Raw genomic sequence first — 21,304 nt, forward strand, 5'->3', positions numbered from 1 at the left:
GTGGTTTTGTATAATGGCTTATTTGCTTAATCACAAACTTGCCAATCGTAGTTGGTCACTAAATGATTACCTGTAACCAGAATTTATGCAAGTCCATAATAAGTTATTTGTAATGATTGGCTCATACACTTTGCATATACTGTACAGGTAGTCCTCAACTTATGACCACAACTGATCTCAAAATTTGTTGCTAAGGGAGACATTTGTAAAGTGAGTTTTGCCCCATTTCACGACCTTGCCTCAGTTAAGTGAATCACTGCAGTTGATAAGTTAGTAACCCGGTTGTTAAGTGAATCTGGCTTCCCCCATTGACTTTGCTTGTCAGAAGGTCGTAAAAGGGGAAATCACGTGACTCCATGACTCTGCAACGGTCATAAATATGATCCAGTTGCCAAGCATCTGAATTTTGATCACGTGACCCTGGGGATCTTGCAATGGTTGTAAGTGTGAAAAATGGTCATAAGTCAATTTTTTCCGGTGTTTCGGTGTTTTTTTCGGTCAATTTTTTGAACAGTCACTGAATGAACAGTTGTAAGTCAAGGACTGCCTGTATATAGGTTGCAAAAAAAAAATCAACCAGAGCATTTGCTGAGTTCTTCTTGGTTTAGTGAGAACTGCTTAAATGCACATCAATTTTGGAACTTTGCTTTTGCTCCGGGGAGGAATTAGCCAGGAACATGCAATTTACATTATCATTGCGCTTGTCTCCTCCGAGTTCAAGTAAGTGCACGTATGTCAGGCTCTCAAAGTTGATGAGAATATATAAGTGTCTATTTCTGGGAGTTTTCAATAGTACACATTTTGGTGCAATTCCCATGATTGTATACCATCAGCTTGCTCAATACTAATCAAACATCTGTCAGTACAGGTCAGGCGGTCCCCTGGCCTGTCTTAGATTAGAGTTATGTGCTTTGCTAATTCCTTCTAAGAACTCTTATCACCTTCACAGCTTTCTCTTTTCTTTTTTTTTTCAGGGAGACTTGTGGAATGTTTGAACCAAAGGGACTGTATTAACTCTTGCCTGCTCCTTGGTTTGTTGCCTTCTTCTTAAGCCAGGATGTCTTCCCAGTATCCTCCCAATCTCCGGATTCGTCTCCCTGTGCTCATTCTTCTTTTGGAAGCTGCTTTCATCCTTGTATTTGGCTTCTTTGTTTCTTACGAGCAGAGTCAAAACCTTACAAGAGACTATCCAGGTAAGACTGCTTCCTGTTGGGGTTGAAGGCTGTCTTCTGTGGCAATGGAAGGTTAAGTAATAATAATAATAATAAAGTTGGAAGGGACCTTGGAGGTCATCTAGCCCAACCCCCTGCTCAGGCAGGAAACCCTATACCATTTCAGACAAATGGTTGTCCAGTCTCTTCTTAAAAACCTCCAGTGTTGGAGCATTCACCGCTTCTGGAGGCAGGTTGTTCCACTGGTTAATTGTTCTAACTGTCAGGAAATTTCTCCTTAGTTCTAGGTTGCTTCTCTCCTTGATCAGTTTCCATCCGTTGCTTCTTGTCCTGCCTTCAGGCGCCTTGGAGAATAGCTTGACTCCCTCTTCTTTGTGGCAGCCCCTGAGATATTGGAATACTGCTATCCTGTCCCCCCTCGTCCTTCTCTTCATTAAACTAGACATACCCAATTCCAGCAGCCTTTCCTTATATCTCAGGGGAATTCCTCCACTCCCCCCTCCTCCCCCAGGCTCTTGGGCTGACTCTTGCAGCTTCTGAGCTGTGAGGAATTCAGCACTGTTAATTGGGTACAGCCCCAGTTGGGAGGAAAGGGTACAGTTAAAGATATAGTGCAAATCTCCTTCATCTTTCGGTAAAATTGAGGGAGATGCATGGTTGAGGTCCTGAAGAGTCTTTGGCACAAACTAGACATGCATGGTCCAAATTTGAGGGTAGCCTCTGCTCTCCAAAACCTCAGATTTGTCCCCTCCCCAGCCTTTTGCCAAATTGCTATCAGATTCTACTTTTTAAAATGGAGGGTGAAATTACTTGCTATTTATTTATATCCCATCTTCGTATTTTTTTTATGAATCATTCAAAATGACAGACATATCTAATACTCCCTGCTATTTTTCCCCTCCAGAACAGCCCTGTGAGGTGGGCTGGGCTGAGCGAGAAGAACTGGCCCAAAGTCACCCTGCTGGCTTTCATGCCTAAGGCCATACTAGAACTCACAGTCTCCTGGTATCTGGCCCGGTGCCTTCACCACCAGACCTAACTAGCGTCGTTTTAATTGAATTGTATTTGCTTTAAATTAATTCTTATCTAGTTTTGGTACTGATTCCTTGCCATGTCTGCTATTCAAAGTCAAATGCAATACTTGGCCCAAAAGGAGTTTTGTAGGGCCAAGCAGTTTGGTTGCATTAAAGCAATTTCCTTTGCTCGTAGTTAACATGGTAGGGTATAGATCTGGAGCCCAGGGCACCTCAAGGGCGCCTGCTATGCGATCAAAAGTGTCAAGATGATGCATACCACCCTGGCACATCGTTTCCGTTCAAAAGTCCCACATTCAACTCCCTGACTATGACTGAACTGAAGACACCAAAGCCCGAGTTAAGACTAGGAAGCTTCTAACGTGACATAATTAATTGCTGCTAAAGAAGGGGTAGTGGTTTTAATATCAGGCCATTTAGAAAGAGGTAGCCAGCCACAAGGCCTCCAGGCTCAGAAAAACTTGCTTCGTTCTAATGGAACTGTTTTGGAGTACAGCAGCATAGAAAGGCCTGTGAGATATCAATATATAAGGCAGGTATATATAGTACTACAACTTGAATTAAATTACAGCTGGGCAGGAAATATCCCAATAGTCATTAGATGGCAGCAAATCCTCTAACGCTTTGCTGCCCTCTAGTGGCTTTCTGCAGCTTGCAGCCCAGATCTGGAACTAACCACAATAAAATAATGATTTCAGACAACAGTAGTACGGTGGTGGTAGTAGTAGTAGTAGTAGTAGTAGTAGTAGTAGTAGTAGTAGTAGTAGTAGTAGTAGTAGTAAGTGTCTAGGGAGATTCTCCATAGTAGTAGTAGTACTACTAGTAATAGCACCACCAGCAGTAGCAGCGTTTCTGGGGAAGACAGCTGGGTAAAGAGGCTTATCTTCACTCTTTCCATAAAAGTCATACTTAGCAAAAGCCATTTGATGCATAGCATAGGACAGTGATGGCGAACCTATGGCACGCATGCCAGAAGCGGCACTCAGAGCCCTCTCTGTGGGCACACCTGCCGCCACCGCTACCGCCAGCTCACGCAGGTCCATTAGGCCACCGCTGGTGCCCGGAGTGGCAGCCCCACCCACACAAAGGAGGCGAAGCAGCTGGCTAGCAAGCTCGAGTAGAGGTGGTAGAGCACGCCCCCCCCATGCGCTCGCTGGCCTCTGTGTGCGGGGGCTGATGGTGTCAGGCAGCAGCTGCCCCCGCCTCGCCTCGCAGCAATGGCACCCCCACCCTACCCCCTGCCTCACCCTGCAGGACGAGCCTCCTGCCCACTGCCCCACCTACCAGAGACCCCCTGGATCTCCCCCAATCCTGCCACGCCCACCCAGTGGGCCACGCCCACCCCCAAGGGCACCACAATGCTGATGCGGCCCTGGCACTTTGCGATAAATAAGTGGGTTTTGGGTTGCGGTTTGGGCACTTGGTCTCTAAAAGGTTCGCCATCACTGGCATAGGATGATTGTGCTAGGAGAAGTAAGCCAATATTGCAGCTGAGTTCACACACTTCGATAAGCTGTGATGTGGTTTGTCTGGTTTTGATTTAATTTCCCAGTCTTGGCAACTTCCAAACGCCTGGATCTCTCCACCCAGAATTACCTTTTCAACTCCTTGCTAAGAAGTTAGTTATCAGATGGGCAGCTGTATAAATGTTTTAAATAAATAAAAGTTCAGGTGTCTGGAAGTTGCCAAAGTTAAGCAAACGTTTCATGAAAGTTTTGAACTCTCCCACTGCAGTAGGAGAACCATGCTTTATGACTTAGCTGTATGTGCAAATTGGGCTACTGCATGAATCATGGTTGCAGCACACTCTGGCTTACAGCACAGAGCCTTCATTTTTTTTGAATGAAGAAAGGGATATGGGAGTGAGTGATGTGTATGTATTTATAAATGTGTACATACATATGTAGGACAGAGAGCATGTAAGGACCCACCCCACTTTACATCTTAAGAAGACAGAACTCTTGGAATATCTCTTCCAACAGGCATCTTTATTAAGAGAAGATGGTTGCAGGCGTTCTAGACAGGATCTGAGGAGTTCTCTCCCATCCTTCAATGTTTTAAGTGTTCCCAAGCAGCCCCCACCCCACAGTTCTTCCGGCGACGATCACTCATCCTCTTTTCCCAGATTCTAGGCGCTGCATTGTCCCCCCACTTTTCCCTTACTGCCGGCAAAAGGAAGACTTCAGAGAGCTGAGTAGATGAAAGGCAATGGCCATATTGTTATGGTCAGTCCTCTTGATGGGAATCAACATCCAGTCCTTTTGTAGTTTACTGAAGGAAGTGCGAGCCATAAAAAACCCCTGCTCATCCCCCTTCCCCTTCATCGTAGTGTGACAGAATCCAGAGAGGGCAGAAATGGGTTTTTTTTCCATAGTAGATAACTAGAAATGAAATATAATTGGATTCTGACAGAGCAGTATGTTCCTTGCGCTTTCCTGAACATAGGTGTGCACAGGCAGGCCTTTTCTGCCTGTTACATGGGGTGCCTAGGATCCAAAACCTGAAAGTCCATGTGTCCTTTGGCTTAAGATCCAATTGACAGATAGCATCAAGCTGTGATTGGATTGATGCTTCACTGTGAGCCAGGGGTGGGGAACGATGGCCCCTTTAGGACCTGTGAACTTCAACTCCCAGAATTCCTGAGCCAGTTAGGCTTTCATTCCCCACCCTTGCTCTAAGCCAGTGGTTCTCAACCTGTGGGTCGGGACCCCATTTGGGGTCGATCGACCATTTCACGGGGGTCGCCAAGCAAGCCGCCATTTTTTTTGTCCGCCATTTTTTCCGCTTTTCCGGCGGGTGCCTTACCTCCCTTGGACTGGGCCAGCTGATGGTCGGCCTGCTCCGTCTCTGCCGCTTGCCAGCTACGCCTCGGCCGGCGCAGGGGGCGGAACCACGCATGCACGGCGCTCCCGGACAGGGAAAGTCCTCGACTTACGACCGGTTGGGGTCGCGGCATTAAAAAGGTTGAAAACCACTGCTCTAAGCCATGATTTGTGAATAAATTGCTATGTCTGGGATTATGCGCCAAGCTGAGTTGAAACCAAACAAACCACATTAAGGCTCAGTATGACGGGGAGCGTACAGCTGGGTCTGCTGAAGATGGGTTTGCCCGTGCCATCTTGACAACAAGTGTTCCGTGTTCCCTACAGTATTTCAAGATGTCAGCCTCATGGTGATTTTCGGCTTCGCCTATTTTCTGGCCTTCCTGCAGAGATATGGCTTCAGCAGCATTGGATTCAGCCTCCTTCTTGCTGCCCTCGGAGTTCAGTGGGCCGTGATCGTCGATGGATTCCTCTTCCACTTCTCAGCTGGGAAAATAAGGATCAATCTGCAAAGGTAGAGGTCAAAGGTCACGGAGCTTGGTTCTCCTGCTAGGAATTCTGCCTGCCTCACCTCATAGGGTTAAGGGAAGAAGAGGAGGGAGGAGCATTGTGTGTGTTCATTACCTTGAGTTACCTATAGAAGCAGGATAAACATCTAATTTAAAAAAAAGTCCAGGGATTTCAGTGGGAACTTCCACAGGGTGTTCTTTGCGCCATTCTAGAATCAGCTCTGGAGAATAAACCTTAGGCCAGGGGTAGGCAACCTTGGCTCTTTTATGACTCGTGGACTTCAACTCCCAGAATTCCTGAGCCAGCCGTGCTGAGGGGAAAGGGAGAGGTTTCCAAGCTGAGCCAGGCTGGCTCAGGAATTCTGGGAGTTGAAGTCCACAAGTCATAAAGCAGCCTAGGCCTAGGCCAGAGGTAGGCAACCTTGGCTCTTTTATGACTCGTGGACTTCAACTCCCAGAATTCCTGAGCCAGCCGTGCTGAGGGGAAAGGGAGAGGTTTCCAAGCTAAGCCAGGCTGGCTCAGGAATTCTGGGAGTTGAAGTCCACAAGTCATAAAGCAGCCTAGGCCTAGGCCAGAGGTAGGCAACCTTGGCTCCTTTATGACTCATGGACTTCAACTCCCAGAATTCCTGAGCCAGCCATGCTGAGGGAAAAGGGAGAGGTTTCCAAGCTGAGCCAGGCTGGCTCAGGAATTCTGGGAGTTGAAGTCCACGGGTCATAAAAGAGCCAAGGTTGACTACCCCTGCCTTAGGCATTGTTTTCTATGTTCTGCAACTGAGCCAGTTAATGTCCAATAGATGGGAATTCTGGCAATTTCCCTGCTCTCGGTGAGGGAATGGTAAAAAAAAATAGTAAAAAAAAATGGTACAAAAATGGCCACAACAGTGCAATTGAAGCTCCATTTGTTTTTTTTTATGTGTGAGGTACATAAACAACAGAGCTTCAATCTCACCACGGTGGCTGCCATCTTAATCCCCCCCTCCCTCCCCATATCTTGTGAACATTCCTGGGTTGGGTGGCAGAAAAGCTCACTGTTATAAAAATGGTGTGGTAGAATGTTAGTCCAGAATCGCAGGAGCGAAAGGCTTTTTTCCTGAGGGCAAAGAGACAGAGGAGTTTGGAATGTCTGGCAGGCAGGAAGAGGGTGAAGATGGACCCTCCCTATCAACTCATTGTTGTTAGTTGTGAAGTCGTGTCCGACCCATTGCGGCCCCATGGACCCCAATGTTTCTCCAGGCCTTCCTGTCCTCTACCATCTTCTGGAGTCCATTTAAGCTCACACCTCCTGCTTCAGTGACTCCATCCAGCCACCTCCTTCTCTGTCGTCCCCTTCTTCTCTTGCCCTCAATCTTTCCCAGCATTAGTCTTTTCTCCAGGGAGTCCTTCCTTCTCATTAGGTGGCCAAAGTACTTGAGTTTCAACTTCAGGATCTGGCCTTCTAAAGAGCAGTCGGGGTTGATCTCCTCTAGGACTGACCGGTTTGATCGCCTTGCAATCCAGGGGACTCGCAGGAGTAATCCCCGTCATGGATGACTGCCTTGTCGTGGCGAAGGGGCTTGCGTAACTCAATGAAGCTATGAGCTATGCCGTGCAGGGCCACCCAAGACGGACAGGTCATAGCAGAGGACAAATGGCTGTCCAGTCTCTTCTTAAAAACTTCCAGTGTTGGAGCATTCACCGCTTCTGGAAGCAGGTTGTTCCACTGGTTAATTGTTCTCACTGTCAGAAAGTTTCTCCTTAGTTCTAGGTTGCTTCTCTCCTTGGTTAGTTTCCATCCGTTGCTTCTTGTCCTGCCTTCAGGCGCTTTGGAGAATAGCTTGACTCCCTCTTCTTTGTGGCAGCCCCTGAGATATTGGAAGACTGCTATCCTGTCCCCCCTCGTCCTTCTCTTCGTTAAACTAGACATCCCCAATTCAGCAGCCGTTCCTTATATGTTTTAGCCTCCAGTCCTCTAATCATCTTTGTTGCTCTTCTCTGTACTGTGGATTGAGTCTGAAATGCTTAACCGAGATACAGAACTGAGGATAGTGTTGGGGGGACCTTGATTTGACGTCTTTGGTTTATTCCAAGCCATTTTCTTTTTTCAATTGCTGGAGTAAGGAAAGAGATTTGCTCTGATTCATCTTTTGATCAAACCTCCCAGCGAAGGTGTTTGTGGGGGATTAAAATAAAAATCCGGATGGGGGCCACAATCACGCAGTCAAGCCCTGCCTGTTTTTAGGGTTGCCATCTTGACTTTTTTTTTGACACCCCCCCCCCACTTCATCCCTCATGGTCATCCCTGAAGAATTCCTTCAAGGGTTGAATTGCTGAGAGGCAAAGCAGCCAGTCAGTCTAAAGCAGGGGTCTTCAAACTTGGCCCTTTTATGCTTGTGGACTTCAACTCCCAGAATTCCTCAGCCAGGCACATGTGCCTGGCTGAGGAATTCTGGGAGTTGAAGTCCACAAGTCATAAAAGGGCCAAGTTTGAAGACACCTATCTTAAATCTAACAAACAAAACGGAGGCTGGCTGAGGAATTCTGGGAGTTGAAGTCCACAAGTCCTAAAAGGGCCACGTTTGAAGACCCCTGACCTAGAGAATTAGCTTGGGAAATTAATTGGTTCTGGCTCTTAGTAAATTTGACCTTGACAAATACAGTGCTAAGCCTGAGTATCTTCTATAAAAGTATCTGGCAAGGATAAAGAGTTAAAACACCAAGGTATTCACAGGAACTTGGAATCTTATTATAGACGTTAATGTCTATACACACAGTACAGAGAAATGCTAACTTCAGTTAACCTTTCATAATTGAGCAAAAAATCTTATTGTGTTTTTGTTTGAAAACATTACATCACAGACTGAGCCAATCTATATATTCTCCCCATGTGTCCACTGAGTCACATTTCTAAAATAAACAGAATAATTCCAAATTTGGGGAAAGATGCAGCAGCAGCAGCAGCAAGGCTAAGAGGGATCTTACATAATCGCAGGATGAATGTGGTCATCAGTTACAGTATTTCTTTAGGAATGTCTAAACAATCTACTTGTTCCTGATATAAGCCCCCCCCCTCAGATCAGTGGGACTTCTGCACATTTAAAATTGCAGCGGGATTAGCCGGAAGAGATAGAAGGCTTCAGCATTCAATCCTTGTCAACTGGAGATTTCAACTTGCAGAATCCTGATAGGCAAAGATCAGTATTTAGCAACCCCTTATCTTTTATTCCTTCTCAAACTGTCAATTTTCTTCAGTTATATCAGCTCTGAAGAAACTCAGCACAGTGTAGTTAAAGACCTGTGTTGAGTTTTACATTTCAAACTTCCTGAAAACGTGCACATTTTAATAGGGGTTAATGTATGGATGTGAAAGTTGCAATGTATGGATGTGAAAGTTGGACCATAAGAAAGGCTGAGCGCCAAAGAATTGAGGCCTTTGAACTCTGGTGCTGGAGAAGACTCCTGCAAGTCCCCTGGACTGCAAGGCGATCAAACCGGTCAGTCCTAGAGGAGATCCACCCTGACTGCTCTTTAGAAGGCCAGATCCTGAAGTTGAAACTCAAATACTTTGGCCACCTAATGAGAAGGAAGGACTCACTGGAGAGGAGCCTAATGCTGGGAAAGATGGAGGGCAAGAGAAGAAGGGGATGACAGAGAATGAGGTGGCTGGATGGAGTCACTGAAGCAGGAGGCGTGAGCTTCAATGGACTCCAGAAGATGGTAGAGGACAGGAAGGCCTGGAGGAACGTTGTCCATGGGGTCGCAATGGGTCAGTTAACAACAACAAAAACAAAAACAAAACAAAATGGGGATAGACAGAATGGATTTGGGGATGAATTCAGACCAAGGAAACCTGGAGGAATACAGACCAGCTGGGAAGCTGACAGCCTGGGTTTGAGATCTGAGCGCTGCTCAATGAGGTGAGCTCCCGTTACTTGCCCCAGCTCTTGTCTACTTAGCAGTTCAAAAGCATGCAAATACAAGTAGGGAAACAGGCACCACTCTGGTGGGAAAGTAACAGCGTTCCATGCACCTTGGCGTATAGTCATGCTGGCCACATGGCCGTGGAAATGTCCTTGGACAGTGATGGCGAACCTTTTAGAGACCGAGTGCCCAAACTGCAACCCAAAACCCGCTTATGTATCGTTGGGTGCTCGGTGGGTGTGGCCCATTGGGTGGGTGTGGCCCATTGGGTGGGCGTGGCTGCGGTGATAACAGCAGACTGGGTGGGACTAAAAAGTTCAATCAATCAATTCCAACTTTGTGAGATCTTTTTTTTTTCCCGTGAGAAGTTGAAATTGACTGATTGAACCTTTTTTTTTTTGCACACGGCGGCAGAGGCCTAAAGCGAAAAGGTTTTATAAAACCCAGCTGAAGGCCTAGGACTGGGGCGACGGCGCGTGTGCCCACAGAGAGGGCTCTGAGTGCCGCCTCTGGCACACGTGCCATGGGTTCACCACCACGGTCCTTGGACAATGTTGGCTCCCTTAGCTAAAAAACAGAGATGAGCACTGCCCTCTAGAACAGGGTTGGGGACCCCTGCTCTAGAACCAGAGATGACTGGAGAGGGAAAAACTTTACCGTTATTTTACAGATCAAGGAGACCCAGAGAGGCTGGCTGGACTTTTGGCATGAACCTAGGGGTGTCAGGTTGCGGGGGGGAGGAGAAGCAGGAGACCCACAGGGGTGGGTTGAAGCCCTACCCCCTTTTACATCCGTAACATTTCTTTGAGGCCTATAAAAGGGGTGGGTGGGTTTCAGTTGCATGGCTGTAGCCCCCCTCTTGATTTTTTGACTCCCTGTGGACATCCCTGGGAAGAAGCCCACCGTGGACTGCCACCATGAGTTCCTATGCATCTAACTGCCCCTCTGCCAATGGCAACCACTGTTTTCACCGCCTCCAAAGGGTGGCTTCCTTCCAAACCATTGAACCCAAGAGGCAATGAGTCTGATTAAATATTAGCTTTGCACAGATGCCCATCTTATTTATGATTTCAAAACTAATGACCCTGTCTCCCTTTTAATGAGGCACTCCATCTTCTTCCCTCATAGATTACACTTCAGTCCCCATGCATTTGCCCCAGAATGTGTGGGTGAGTGGATTAATGTATGTGCACATCCCCATGAAGGCAGCTCCTGCTATTTGCATCTCATCAGTAGCCTAAACTGCTTTTGACACCTGTAAAAAAAAAAAAAGTCAAATTCCTTTCTGTTCAAAACAATGCCAACAATGCGCGTAAATTGTTCTGGGTTTTTTTTTTCTCTTTTAATGGTCTCGTCTTAGGCGTCAAAAGACAAAATGAGCCCTTTCAGGGTCAAGAACCAAATTTAAGGTTTGGAATGAGATGAGGGCTGCTCTGGATTTGGGGCTATGATGCGAGAGGCTGTTATGTACTTTACGCCAATCTATTTTTAACATCTCCCCCTAGCTTTGAGAGAACAGTGTTCCTCCAAATGCAAACGGTTCCTCATCCATCTTCGCAAGTTTGCAAACTGTTCTGTTACAACTGAGCAGTCATTTTCGAAAATAAGGGTTCTGATTGATCAGGGGCACTGTGACGTTCATTACACCATCATCAATATAGGGACGTACTGATTTCTTGTGGTTACAGGATCATCACAGGTTTACAATGTATGTAACAGTTGTATTATTAGGATTCTTAATTCTGTAAATACACTTCTGAGGGAACGTTAGCTTAAGGCAATGTTTCTTAACCTGGGCATCTCCCAGAATTCCCCTGGCTCTGGAATGCACACTCATTCAGAAAATCACAATAGGAAAAGCAGAAAACTCTAGATCTGATTGGAAAAGAATCTCACCATCTAAAAAAATCCTGCTGATGATCTTCTTCTTCTTCTTCTTCTTCTTCTTCTTCTTCTTCTTCTTCTTCTTCTTCTTCTTCTTCTTCTTCTTCTTCTTCTTCTTCTTCTTCTTCTTCTTCTTCTTCTTCTTCTTCTTCTTCTTCTTCTTCTTCTCCTCCTTCTCCTCCTTCTCCTCCTTCTCCTTCTCCTTCTCCTTCTCCTTCTCCTTCTTCTCCTCCTTCTCCTTCTCCTTCTCCTTCTCTTTCTTCTCTTCTCCTTCTCCTTCTCCCCCTCTCTCTGTCTGTCTCTGTCTCTGTCTCTCTTTCTTCCCACCAGCATTTTAACTGCTATTATGAGCATCACCACAGTGTTGATTTCAACTGGAGCAATACTTGGCAAAGCCAATCTCATGCAGTTGATCTGGATGGATGTGGTGGAAGTGACCGTCTTCACCGTCAATAGATGGGTGGCTGTGACTATTCTGCAGGTACAAAGCTGTCCTTTTGCAGAATTTATTCAAACCTAGTTTGCCTAGTAGTTCATACTTCACGTTATTTTATAACGTGTATCATTATTGACTGGTCAGGTTAACCAATCATTGGGCAACTTGATTTTGACTTTGCGTACAGTGTAAACAGGATACAGGTGGTCCTCAATTTACAACCACAATTAAGACCAAAACGTACGTTGCTAAGTGAGAAATTTGTTAAGCCCCATTTTACATCTTTTCTCGTCACATTTGTTAAGTGAATCACTGCAGCTGTTAAGTTAATAACATGGTTGTTACGTGAATCTGGCTTCCCTGTTGATTTTGCTTGTCAGAAGGTCTCAAAAGGGGATCACATGACCCCGGGATGCTGCGACCGTCATAAATGTGAGTCAGTTGCCAAGCATCCGAATGTAAATCTCGTGACCCTGGGGATGCTGCAGTGGTCATAAGTGTGAAAAATGGTCATAAGTCACTTTTTTCAGGGCCATTGTAACTTCGAACGTCACTAAATAAACTGTTATAAGTCAAGAACTACCCTTATTATTGCAATTTGTAAGCTGTGAGCTGCAGTTTATGATAAAAGGGCAGGAACAGTGGTGTTGCAGATTAAGTGTCTTTACTTTTCAATGCTGACATGTCTTCGGAAAAGGCAGAAGGAATGGCATATCCTGGATGTGGGAGGGACTAGTTGGCTGGCTAGCTGGAGTTTTCACGCTGTCGTGTTTTATAGTAGATATTCCATATTGTCAGCTTTTTTTCTTGTTTTGTTTTGTTTTTTTTCAAAAAAATAAAAAACATAAGCACAGGGATCTTGCACACTAATAAGGAAAATTGTTCTGGGTGTGATTTAGCATGTTGTAGGAGCCAGCCAGGGTGGGCTAGAAACCGTTATTGATTACTTAGTTCCGTGCTTCCAGACCCAGAATTCCCCAGCCAGAATTCTGGGAGTTGAAGTCCACACAGCTTAAAGCTGCTGAGGCTGACAAACACTGGGGCAGAGGATGAATTTAAAATTGCCCAGGGCAGCAATTCCAAAAAATGAAAGATTATTCACCCCTTTAGATGTTTTCCTCCCCTTATATTCAGTCACTGCAGGCTGGCACGTAGAAACCACCCTCCATCTTGACTACCTAGGAAATGGCGAACTGCTTTTGCTGTCCACAGATCCAGAGCCACGTCAGCATGATGCACGCCCACTTATTTGGGGCCTATTTTGGCTTCATGGTCTCCTGGACGCTCCACCGCTCCTCACCGGGTCGGAAAGCTGAGAAGGAAAGATCCAGGCCCATCTCGGATATGTTTGCGGTGCTGGGTAAGCAGTTTGCTTTGGGCAAGAGATAAAGGTCAAATGGTGTCCTTCCTGGGGCTGAATCTCATGCATGCCCACCAAATTAGGAGGTTCCCGTTTTGGCTAGCGGTATGGCATCCAGCGTAGGACATATTGCTCAGCAGTTGACATTTGATTTTTGTCTCTTGTTTCAGCATGACGCTGGAAATTTAGCTGCTAACATGGAGAGGTGTATTGATAGTAGTGGTGACTCAGTGCCTGGCTTTTATGGAGGACATTAGATCGGTTCCGATCTGGATTCAAGCCCACTTTTCAGATTTGCGAGTGCCTTGGCGCTTGGATCCTCAAGAGACTGATTGTGGAAACCCAGAGGTTTGCAAAAGACTAAGGACCACTCTCCAATCAGTCATTTGTCTGAAATGGTATAGGGCAGACATGTCAAACACAAGGCCCGGGGGCCAGATGCGGCCCGCGAAGTGGTTTCATGAGGAAACAGTGAGGGAACGGCCCCTGCTGCCTTGGCCCTGGCCCAGGCTGGCCAGGAGCCAATGTACAATTTTGTGGTGGCCATCTATGCTGAAACGCATTCAGTCTTAGCTCCACAAGGCCATCTGGAAACAGCGAGGAACAGGCCCCTGCCGTGTCGGTCCCGCCCCCTGGGTGCATGCTGGGGAGGTGTCACCCTTTGTGAGGAATGAAGAAATGCACCATCGCCTGGAAGTGGCCAGCAAATGGCCCTCGCCTACTTCACATATCTGGCTTGATGGGCTCCGGTGGAGGGGTTTCAGCAGGCAGTGAGGCTCCTCCAGTGGACCATGCCTTGGCACTTGCCCCGGTCCCACCCCCTTCTGCCAGAGACCCTCAGATCTGTCCCACTCCTGCCCAGGCCCCCACAGGCACCCTTGACGTGAACGATGTAGAGCTGGCCATGCCCACCCAATAGGCCACACCTACTCTATCCACACCCACCCAGTAGGCCACACCCCCCACCCCCTCCCGAGGGCAACCGCAATGCTGATGCGGCCCTCAATGAAATTGAGTTTGACACTCCTGGTATAGGGTTACCTGCCTGAGCAGGGGGTTGGACTTGATGACCTCCAAGGTCCCTTCCAACTTTTTTATTATTATTATTATTATTATTATTATTATTATTATCATCATCATCATCATCATCATCATCATCATCATCATCATTATCCAGACTTAAAAAGGAAATATAAGAATAATATTAAAAGGGAAGGGCTATGCTGCAAGACAGTGTACAAGTAGCTGTCAACAGTCATTCATTTAGCAACCATTCAAAGATACAACAGCACTGAAAAAAAAAAAGACTTATGACCAAGCCTTGCACTTACAGCCACTGCAGCATCCCTACAGTCGTGTTATCCAAATTTGGGTTCTTGGCAACCAGCACGATTTACAATGATTGCAGCATCCTAGGGTCATGTGATCATTTCTGACTTTCCCAGCTGACGCCTGTCAAGCCAAGTCAACGGGAGAATCTGGATTCAGTTAATGGCTGCCTGATTCACTTAACAACTGCAGTGGTTTGCTTAACAACATGGCAAAGATCGTAAAACGTAATACTTGCCTTGCTTAACAATGAAAGTACTGGTCCCAATGGTAGTCGTAACTCAAGGACTACCTGTACTCGTTATTTCAGATGGATCACACATAGATACGCTTAAAAAATGAAAAAGGGCACACATTTGCTCACCACAGAACTGCAGAATTGGAGAAGATCTGCAGAGTGTGAGAAAACCAAGGCTTTTGAAAGGTGGCTATCTAACGCAGGGGTCTTCAAACTTGGCAACTTTAAGACTTGTGGACTTCAACTCCCAGAATTCTGGCTGAGGAATTCTGGGAGTTGAAGTCCACAAGTCTTAAAGTTGCCAAGTTTGAAGATCCTTGGTCTAACCCAGTGATGGCGAATCTTTTAGAGACCGAGTGCCCAAACTGCAACCCAAAACCCACTTATGCATCGTCGGGTGCCGGGTGGGTGTGGCCCATTAGGTGGGTGTGGCCCCTTGGGTGGGCGTGGCTGCGGTGGTAACGGCAGACTGGGTGGGACTAAAAAGTTCAATCAATCAATTCCAACTTTGCAAGATCTTTTTTTTTCCCCTGAGAAGTTGAATTTGACTGATTGATTGAACCTTTTTTTTTGCACACAGCGGCGGAGGCCTAAAGCGAAAAGGTTTATAAAACCCAGCTGAAGGCCTAGGAGTGGGGCGATGGTGCGCGTGCCCATAGAGAGGGCTCTGAGTGCCGCCTCTGGCACCCGTGCCATAGGTTCGCCACCACTGATCTAACCACTTCTTAAAAATCTCCAAAGATGGGGAACTGATAATCTCAGTTAATAGATTTTCCACTGTTGTACAAATCTTACCGTCAACAAAATCTGGGTCAGTGTTTCTTAACCTTGACAACCTTAAGCTGTGCGGACTTCAACTTTCTGAGAGCTGAAGTTCAAACATTTTAAAGTTGCCAAGGTTGAGAAACACTGATTTAGGTAGTTGAATCTGTTACAGCCTGCTTATTTCTGGTCCTGGTTTCTATGGCCATAGAAAAGAATTGGTCATCCTCTTTACAGCTTCTCTTTAAGTAGCTGGACATGGTTATCGCACCTTCAAACAATTGTCTTTTCTTCGGACCGAACATCCCACATTCCTTCAGTCACTCCTCTTCCACTGCTCTGCTATATGATTCTCCCTTGCACTTACAATAATGTAGAAGGCAGAGCATTCAGTCTGGCCGATGAAAAAGCTGATGGGTGAAGCAGCCACACAGTACTGATTAGATCAGTGATGGCGAACCTTTTAGAGACCGAGTGCCCAAACTGCAACCCAAAGCCCACTTATGCATCGTCGGGTGCCGGGTGGGCGTGGCCCATTGAGTGGGCGTGGCCCATTGGGTGGGCGTGGCTGCGGTGGTAACAGCAGACTGGGTGGGACTAAAAGTTCAATCAATCAATTCTAACTTTGCAAGATCTTTTTTTTCCCCCGCGAGAAGTTGAAATTGACTGATTGATTGAACCTTTTTTTTTTGTACACGGCGGAGGCCTAAAGCGAAAAGGTTTTATAAAACCCAGCTGAAGGCCTAGGACTGGGGCAACAGCGCACGTGCCCACAGAGAGGGCTCTGAGTGCCGCCTCTGGCACCCGTGCCATAGGTTCGCCACCACTGGATTAGATAATTTAACAAGTATAGAAGAGCTTTTGAACTGGCTTAGCATTGGTTATTTGTATAGATCATTACTAAATCCGTCAAGGATATTTGCAAGGCATGGTCAGAAAAGTTAAGATAACTAGCCACAACAGTGCAACCCAAGTTCTGCCTGTTTTTATCCCCCTTGTGTATGACACACACACAAAAACAGGTGGAGCTTTGATCATAAGGTTGTGGTTATCTTGATTTTTCCAAGCATACTCTGCAGAAACCTTTGTCCGTGGTTCCTTTAATTAAGGATTAGCATACTGTCCAAGTACAGTTACAGATAAACGGACAGATCATGAAAGAGAATGCCGCTGGAGCTGTAAAACTGAGCCCTAGTCTGTTGATATTTATTTACATTTTGGCAGAGATCCCTGTTTGGGAGGATTATGACTCTGCTCTGAGCACAGCTATCTTAGAAAGAGCTCTGAGGCATTGCTTTCTGTTCCAAGAGATAAGCAGGCTTCCTTCTTCCTAGAAGGTCAAGGACAGGGAACACCCATCCAACTGGCATCTGGATCTTGCATGCAACTTATCAGCCTCTCCGTGTTAACAGAAAATGTCTCTTCTTGAAAACCTATAATAAGAATTAACAATCCGGGGAGATGCTCTTTATTTAAAATGTTGGTTAATATTTATAATAGTCTAATAGTCCTTGGGAGCAGGATTCCTATCACTAAGTGATGCGGTCATACAATGCAACATCACATGGCTCCATCACTTAGCAACAGCAATCCCAGCACTGCCAACTGCCATCATAACCCCAAGATATGCGGGTTCTTAAGCAGCAGGTGGCAGGAATTCTACACCAGGGCTTTTCAACCTTTTCACCCATTGNAGATAAGCCGAAATTTTTGCCATTTCAGCAAGATGCGAAACCTTCAATCTCCAGTCCTCCATTGTAGGTAAAACTTTACTCTTCCAATTTTGAGCTATCAACAAACGGGCAGCAGTTAAACAATACAACATCAAATTCGTTTCTTTTACATCCAAATTATGTGTAATACCTAGGAGAAACAACTGAGGCAAGAAAAAAAATCTTCTTTTAAAAACTTGCTGTAGATTCCACCATAGTTTTATCCAGAAGGCCTTAATAACCTTGCAAGTCCACCACATATGAAAAAAAGTTGCATCTTGTTGTCCACACCTCCAGCACTTGGATTCATAATTCTCATAAATGCGAGACATAGTTGCAGGATCCATGTGCCATCTATAAAACATCTTATAAAAATTCTCACGTAAATTTTGTGCCTGCGTAAATTTCACATTTCTCACCCATTACTAAATCCATCAAGGATGTTTGCAAGGCATGGTCAGAAAAGTTAAGATAACTAGCCACAACAGTGCAACCCAAGTTCTGCCTGTTTTTATCCCCCTTGTGTATGACAGACACAAAAAAACAGGTGGAGCTTGGATCATAAGGTTGTGGTTATCTTGATTTTTCCGAGCATACTCTGCAGAAACCTTTGTCCGTGGTTCCTTTAATTAAGGATTAGCATACTGTCCAAGTACAGTTACAGATAAATGGACAGATCATGAAAGAGAATGCCGCTGGAGCTGTAAAACTGAGCCCTAGTCTGTTGATATTTATTTACATTTTGGCAGAGATCCCTGTTTGGGAGGATTATGACTCTGCTCTGAGCACAGCTATCTTAGAAAGAGCTCTGAGGCATTGCTTTCTGTTCCAAGAGATAAGCAGGCTTCCTTCTTCCTAGAAGGTCAAGGACAGGGAACACCCATCCAACTGGCATCTGGATCTTGCATGCAACTTATCAGCCTCTCCGTGTTAACAGAAAATGTCTCTTCTTGAAAACCTATAATAAGAATTAACAATCCGGGGAGATGCTCTTTATTTAAAATGTTGGTTAATATTTGTAATAGTCTAATAGTCCTTGGGAGCAGGATTCCTATCACTAAGTGATGCGGTCATACAATGCAACATCACATGGCTCCATCACTTAGCAACAGCAATCCCAGCACTGCCAACTGCCATCATAACCCCAAGATATGCGGGTTCTTAAGCAGCAGGTGGCAGGAATTCTACACCAGGGCTTTTCAACCTTTTCACCCATTGTACCACTTTTAGGATAGGGCAACATCCGAGTACCACCAGTCGCCTAGCAAGGTGTCAAAAACTTGATGACCCCCCCCAAAAAAGGAAAAAAGTGATGAAGTACAGGTAGTCCTCGACTTACAACAATTCGCTTAGTGACTGTTCAAAGTTACAATGGCACTGAAAAAAGTGCCCCCAAGGAACAGCCGAGCAAGACACCTGCCTGCCCGCCCGGCGGCGCTCTTCCTCCTGTCCGAGGTTTTCATTGTTGTGAGCATTTCTGTTGAGGATTGGCAGCAGGGGTGGGGTGGTGTTTGGTTTTTATTCCCCCCCCTGTCTGCTGGGTGGTTGCAGCAGGTTTTGGTCACTTCACATGACCCTGGGACACTGTGACCGTCATAAATATGAATCAGTTGCCAAGCATCTGAATGTAAATCACAACACCCTGGAGATGCTGCAACATTCCAGCTGATCGGCGCTTCTTCTGGGCTCAGCAGAAGTGCCAGGATCAGCGCCGAGCTCCAGCTGGAGCCTGGCGCTGATCCTGGCGCTTCCACTGAGCCCTGACAGTCCCAAAGAAGCACCGATCCTGGCGCTTCCGCTGAACCCTGACAGCCCTGCAGCTCCAGCCATCTCTCACTCAGACTTGTGCGGTGCTGCCATCGGTTCAGCTCATTCCCCTTCCCCGCTACTTTTCTAGGATGGTCACGTACCACCTGCCAGGTGCCAATGTACCACAGGTGGTACCCATACCACTGGTTGAAAAGCCCTGTTCTACATAAGGAGTGCCGGGGTGCCACAGAGGGTGTGGGGAAGGCCAGTGGTGGGATTCAGCCGGTTCTCACCAGTTTGGCAGAACCGGTAGCTAATTTTGGGGGGGTTCGGAAAATCGGCTGGAGGAGGCCTCCCAGGCCTAGAACGGCTCACCGGAAATGTGTGGATTCTGCTTCCCGAAGTCTGTTCTAGGCCTTGGATGCCCAGGCCTGCATCCACGCAGAGAATCAGTTGAATCCCACCACTGGGGAAGGCCCCGGCTGGCTCAGGTCATGCATGAGCACAGGGAGGCGGATTGGGGGACTTAACCAGAGCGACCTGCAACTTTTCCTGCCAGTTTCCCCATGGACTTTGCTTGCAGGAAGCTGGTAGGGAAGGTGGCATATCGCAGCGGTGCTGCGACAGCTGGAACTTTGAGAACTGGTTGTAAGTACCACTCTTTTCAGTGCCGTTGCAAGTTCAAATGGTGGCTGAACGAATGTTTGGAAAGCGAGGATTACCTGTCAACATAAAGGACTTAATTTAAGTCAAAAGTTACTTCAAGTCAAGGAGTGGATTTATATAGTGCAGAGGTAGGCAACTTTGTCTCTTTTATGATTCACGGACTTCAACTCCCAGAATTCCTGAGCCAGCATGGCTCAGCTTGGAAACCTCTCCCTTTCCCCTCAGCATGGCTGGCTCAGGAATTCTGGGAGTTGAAGTCTGTGAGTCATAAAAGAGCCAAGGTTGCCTACCCCTGATATAGTGTATTAAGCCAGCCAATGGGTGGTTTGGGTTTGGATTAGTATCTCTGGGTTGGTGTAGCATAGTGTAATATTTAATGTCACCTTTGTTCTATCCATATTACAAGAATCTCTCCAGTTTGCTTCCCTTCCCTTGGGAACAAACAGATAAGGTCCCATGGAACCTGGAGGTCCAAAATTTAGAGGAATAACCAAGATGTGCAAATCTACTTATCAGTGCAGAAGAACAGGTGAAAAGAGGATAAAAGGCAATATGAAATACTGGTATTATCAGCATTTTCCCGCGGCATCTTTCAAAATACTTATTCTGATCCCTGGTTGATAGAAGGATAGACGATGGAACAGTCTACTCTTTGCCAGGATAAATTCCAGACTTAAGACAGGCAATCCCCCATGTCTGCCATAAATTATAAGCCACTTAACACCTGTTATTTCTTTTCAAACATAACATTGCAAAGGGAGATTGGGTTACACAGCTCCTTGAGCAAGTACTGGTTCTGCCACTTAGTTTGACTGACAGATCAAATGTTCAGCATAGATTTAAAAAAAAGGGGGGGAGGGAACTACCCAAAGATGGGAAAATAATACTAGCACTTCCAGATCTGGGCTGCAAAACATCCAGATGTCCATTAGATGGCAGCAAAGAAACGCAGGAAAACTTAAATCTGATTTCAGGCTCCAAAAACCAAGAAAGTTGTTGAATTTCTTCTAAATCTAAGCAGTTTCCTTTATTGTTCCTCACCTATAGACAGAAATTTTTGCATCATTAAAGATATACTCTGAGAAACTTGAGGAAAGAGCTGTCTTGACTCTCTTCCTCCCAACCAAACTATCTAACTTTGCTGTCTCTTGTTCCTCTGGAATGCAGCCCCTCCCGCTTGTAGACTTCTACAATTCAAACCTGGAAACCCTGGTAGTTTGCTCACGGTATTCCAGATGCACAGGGAAAAATTGCTACAGAGAAGTGCTATGATAAGCAGAAGCAAGCCATATAGGCTTTATAAAGTTACATATTCCTGGACTACATGTCTCCATTCCTTATAAAATCAGACACTCCCTTTAGGTCTGTGTCTTTGGAGAAGTGGCAAGGAATGGCAAATTGCAAACACTGATTTGATTTGTTTGAGAGGACACGCCTGCTTGACTTTAGCATTCTTTGTGGGCATGGTGCATAATGCTAGGCCTTATCAGCATAACAGTGTTGGAAGGAACCTTGGAGGTCTTCTAGTCCAACCCCCTGCTAGTGAGGACATCTGGGTGAAAGAGGGTGCCAAAAACTGGAAGCTGAGATAGCCCCTTTGTCAACTAACAACTTTTATTAAGAGGCTGCAGCTCACAGAAGCTATTATTTAAAGAAAGGGCTTCCAGACTCCTGATTTTTATTGTAGTAGTAGTAGTAGTAGTAGTAGTAGTAGTAGTAGTAGTAGTAGTA

General features: G+C 46.0%; 1 protein-coding gene across 1 annotated transcript in view; it reads left to right on the forward strand.

Annotated features, from left to right (window-relative positions):
* The first annotated feature begins 1,013 nt into the window (after positions 1-1,013).
* The window catches only part of LOC107293113 (RH-like protein), a 26,305-nt gene continuing 6,014 nt past the window's right edge, over positions 1,014-21,304 (forward strand). Inside the window, exons 1-4 of the mRNA XM_015822250.1 lie at positions 1,014-1,193; positions 5,356-5,542; positions 11,652-11,802; positions 12,970-13,117. Coding sequence (XP_015677736.1) covers positions 1,058-1,193; positions 5,356-5,542; positions 11,652-11,802; positions 12,970-13,117 — 622 coding nt within the window. The 5' untranslated portion in view covers positions 1,014-1,057. The remainder of the gene's footprint in view (positions 1,194-5,355; positions 5,543-11,651; positions 11,803-12,969; positions 13,118-21,304) is intronic.

Source organism: Protobothrops mucrosquamatus, unplaced genomic scaffold (genome assembly GCF_001527695.2).
Source record: "Protobothrops mucrosquamatus isolate PMUCROS unplaced genomic scaffold, P.Mucros_1.0 scaffold1501, whole genome shotgun sequence".
Lineage (NCBI taxonomy): Eukaryota > Metazoa > Chordata > Lepidosauria > Squamata > Viperidae > Protobothrops > Protobothrops mucrosquamatus.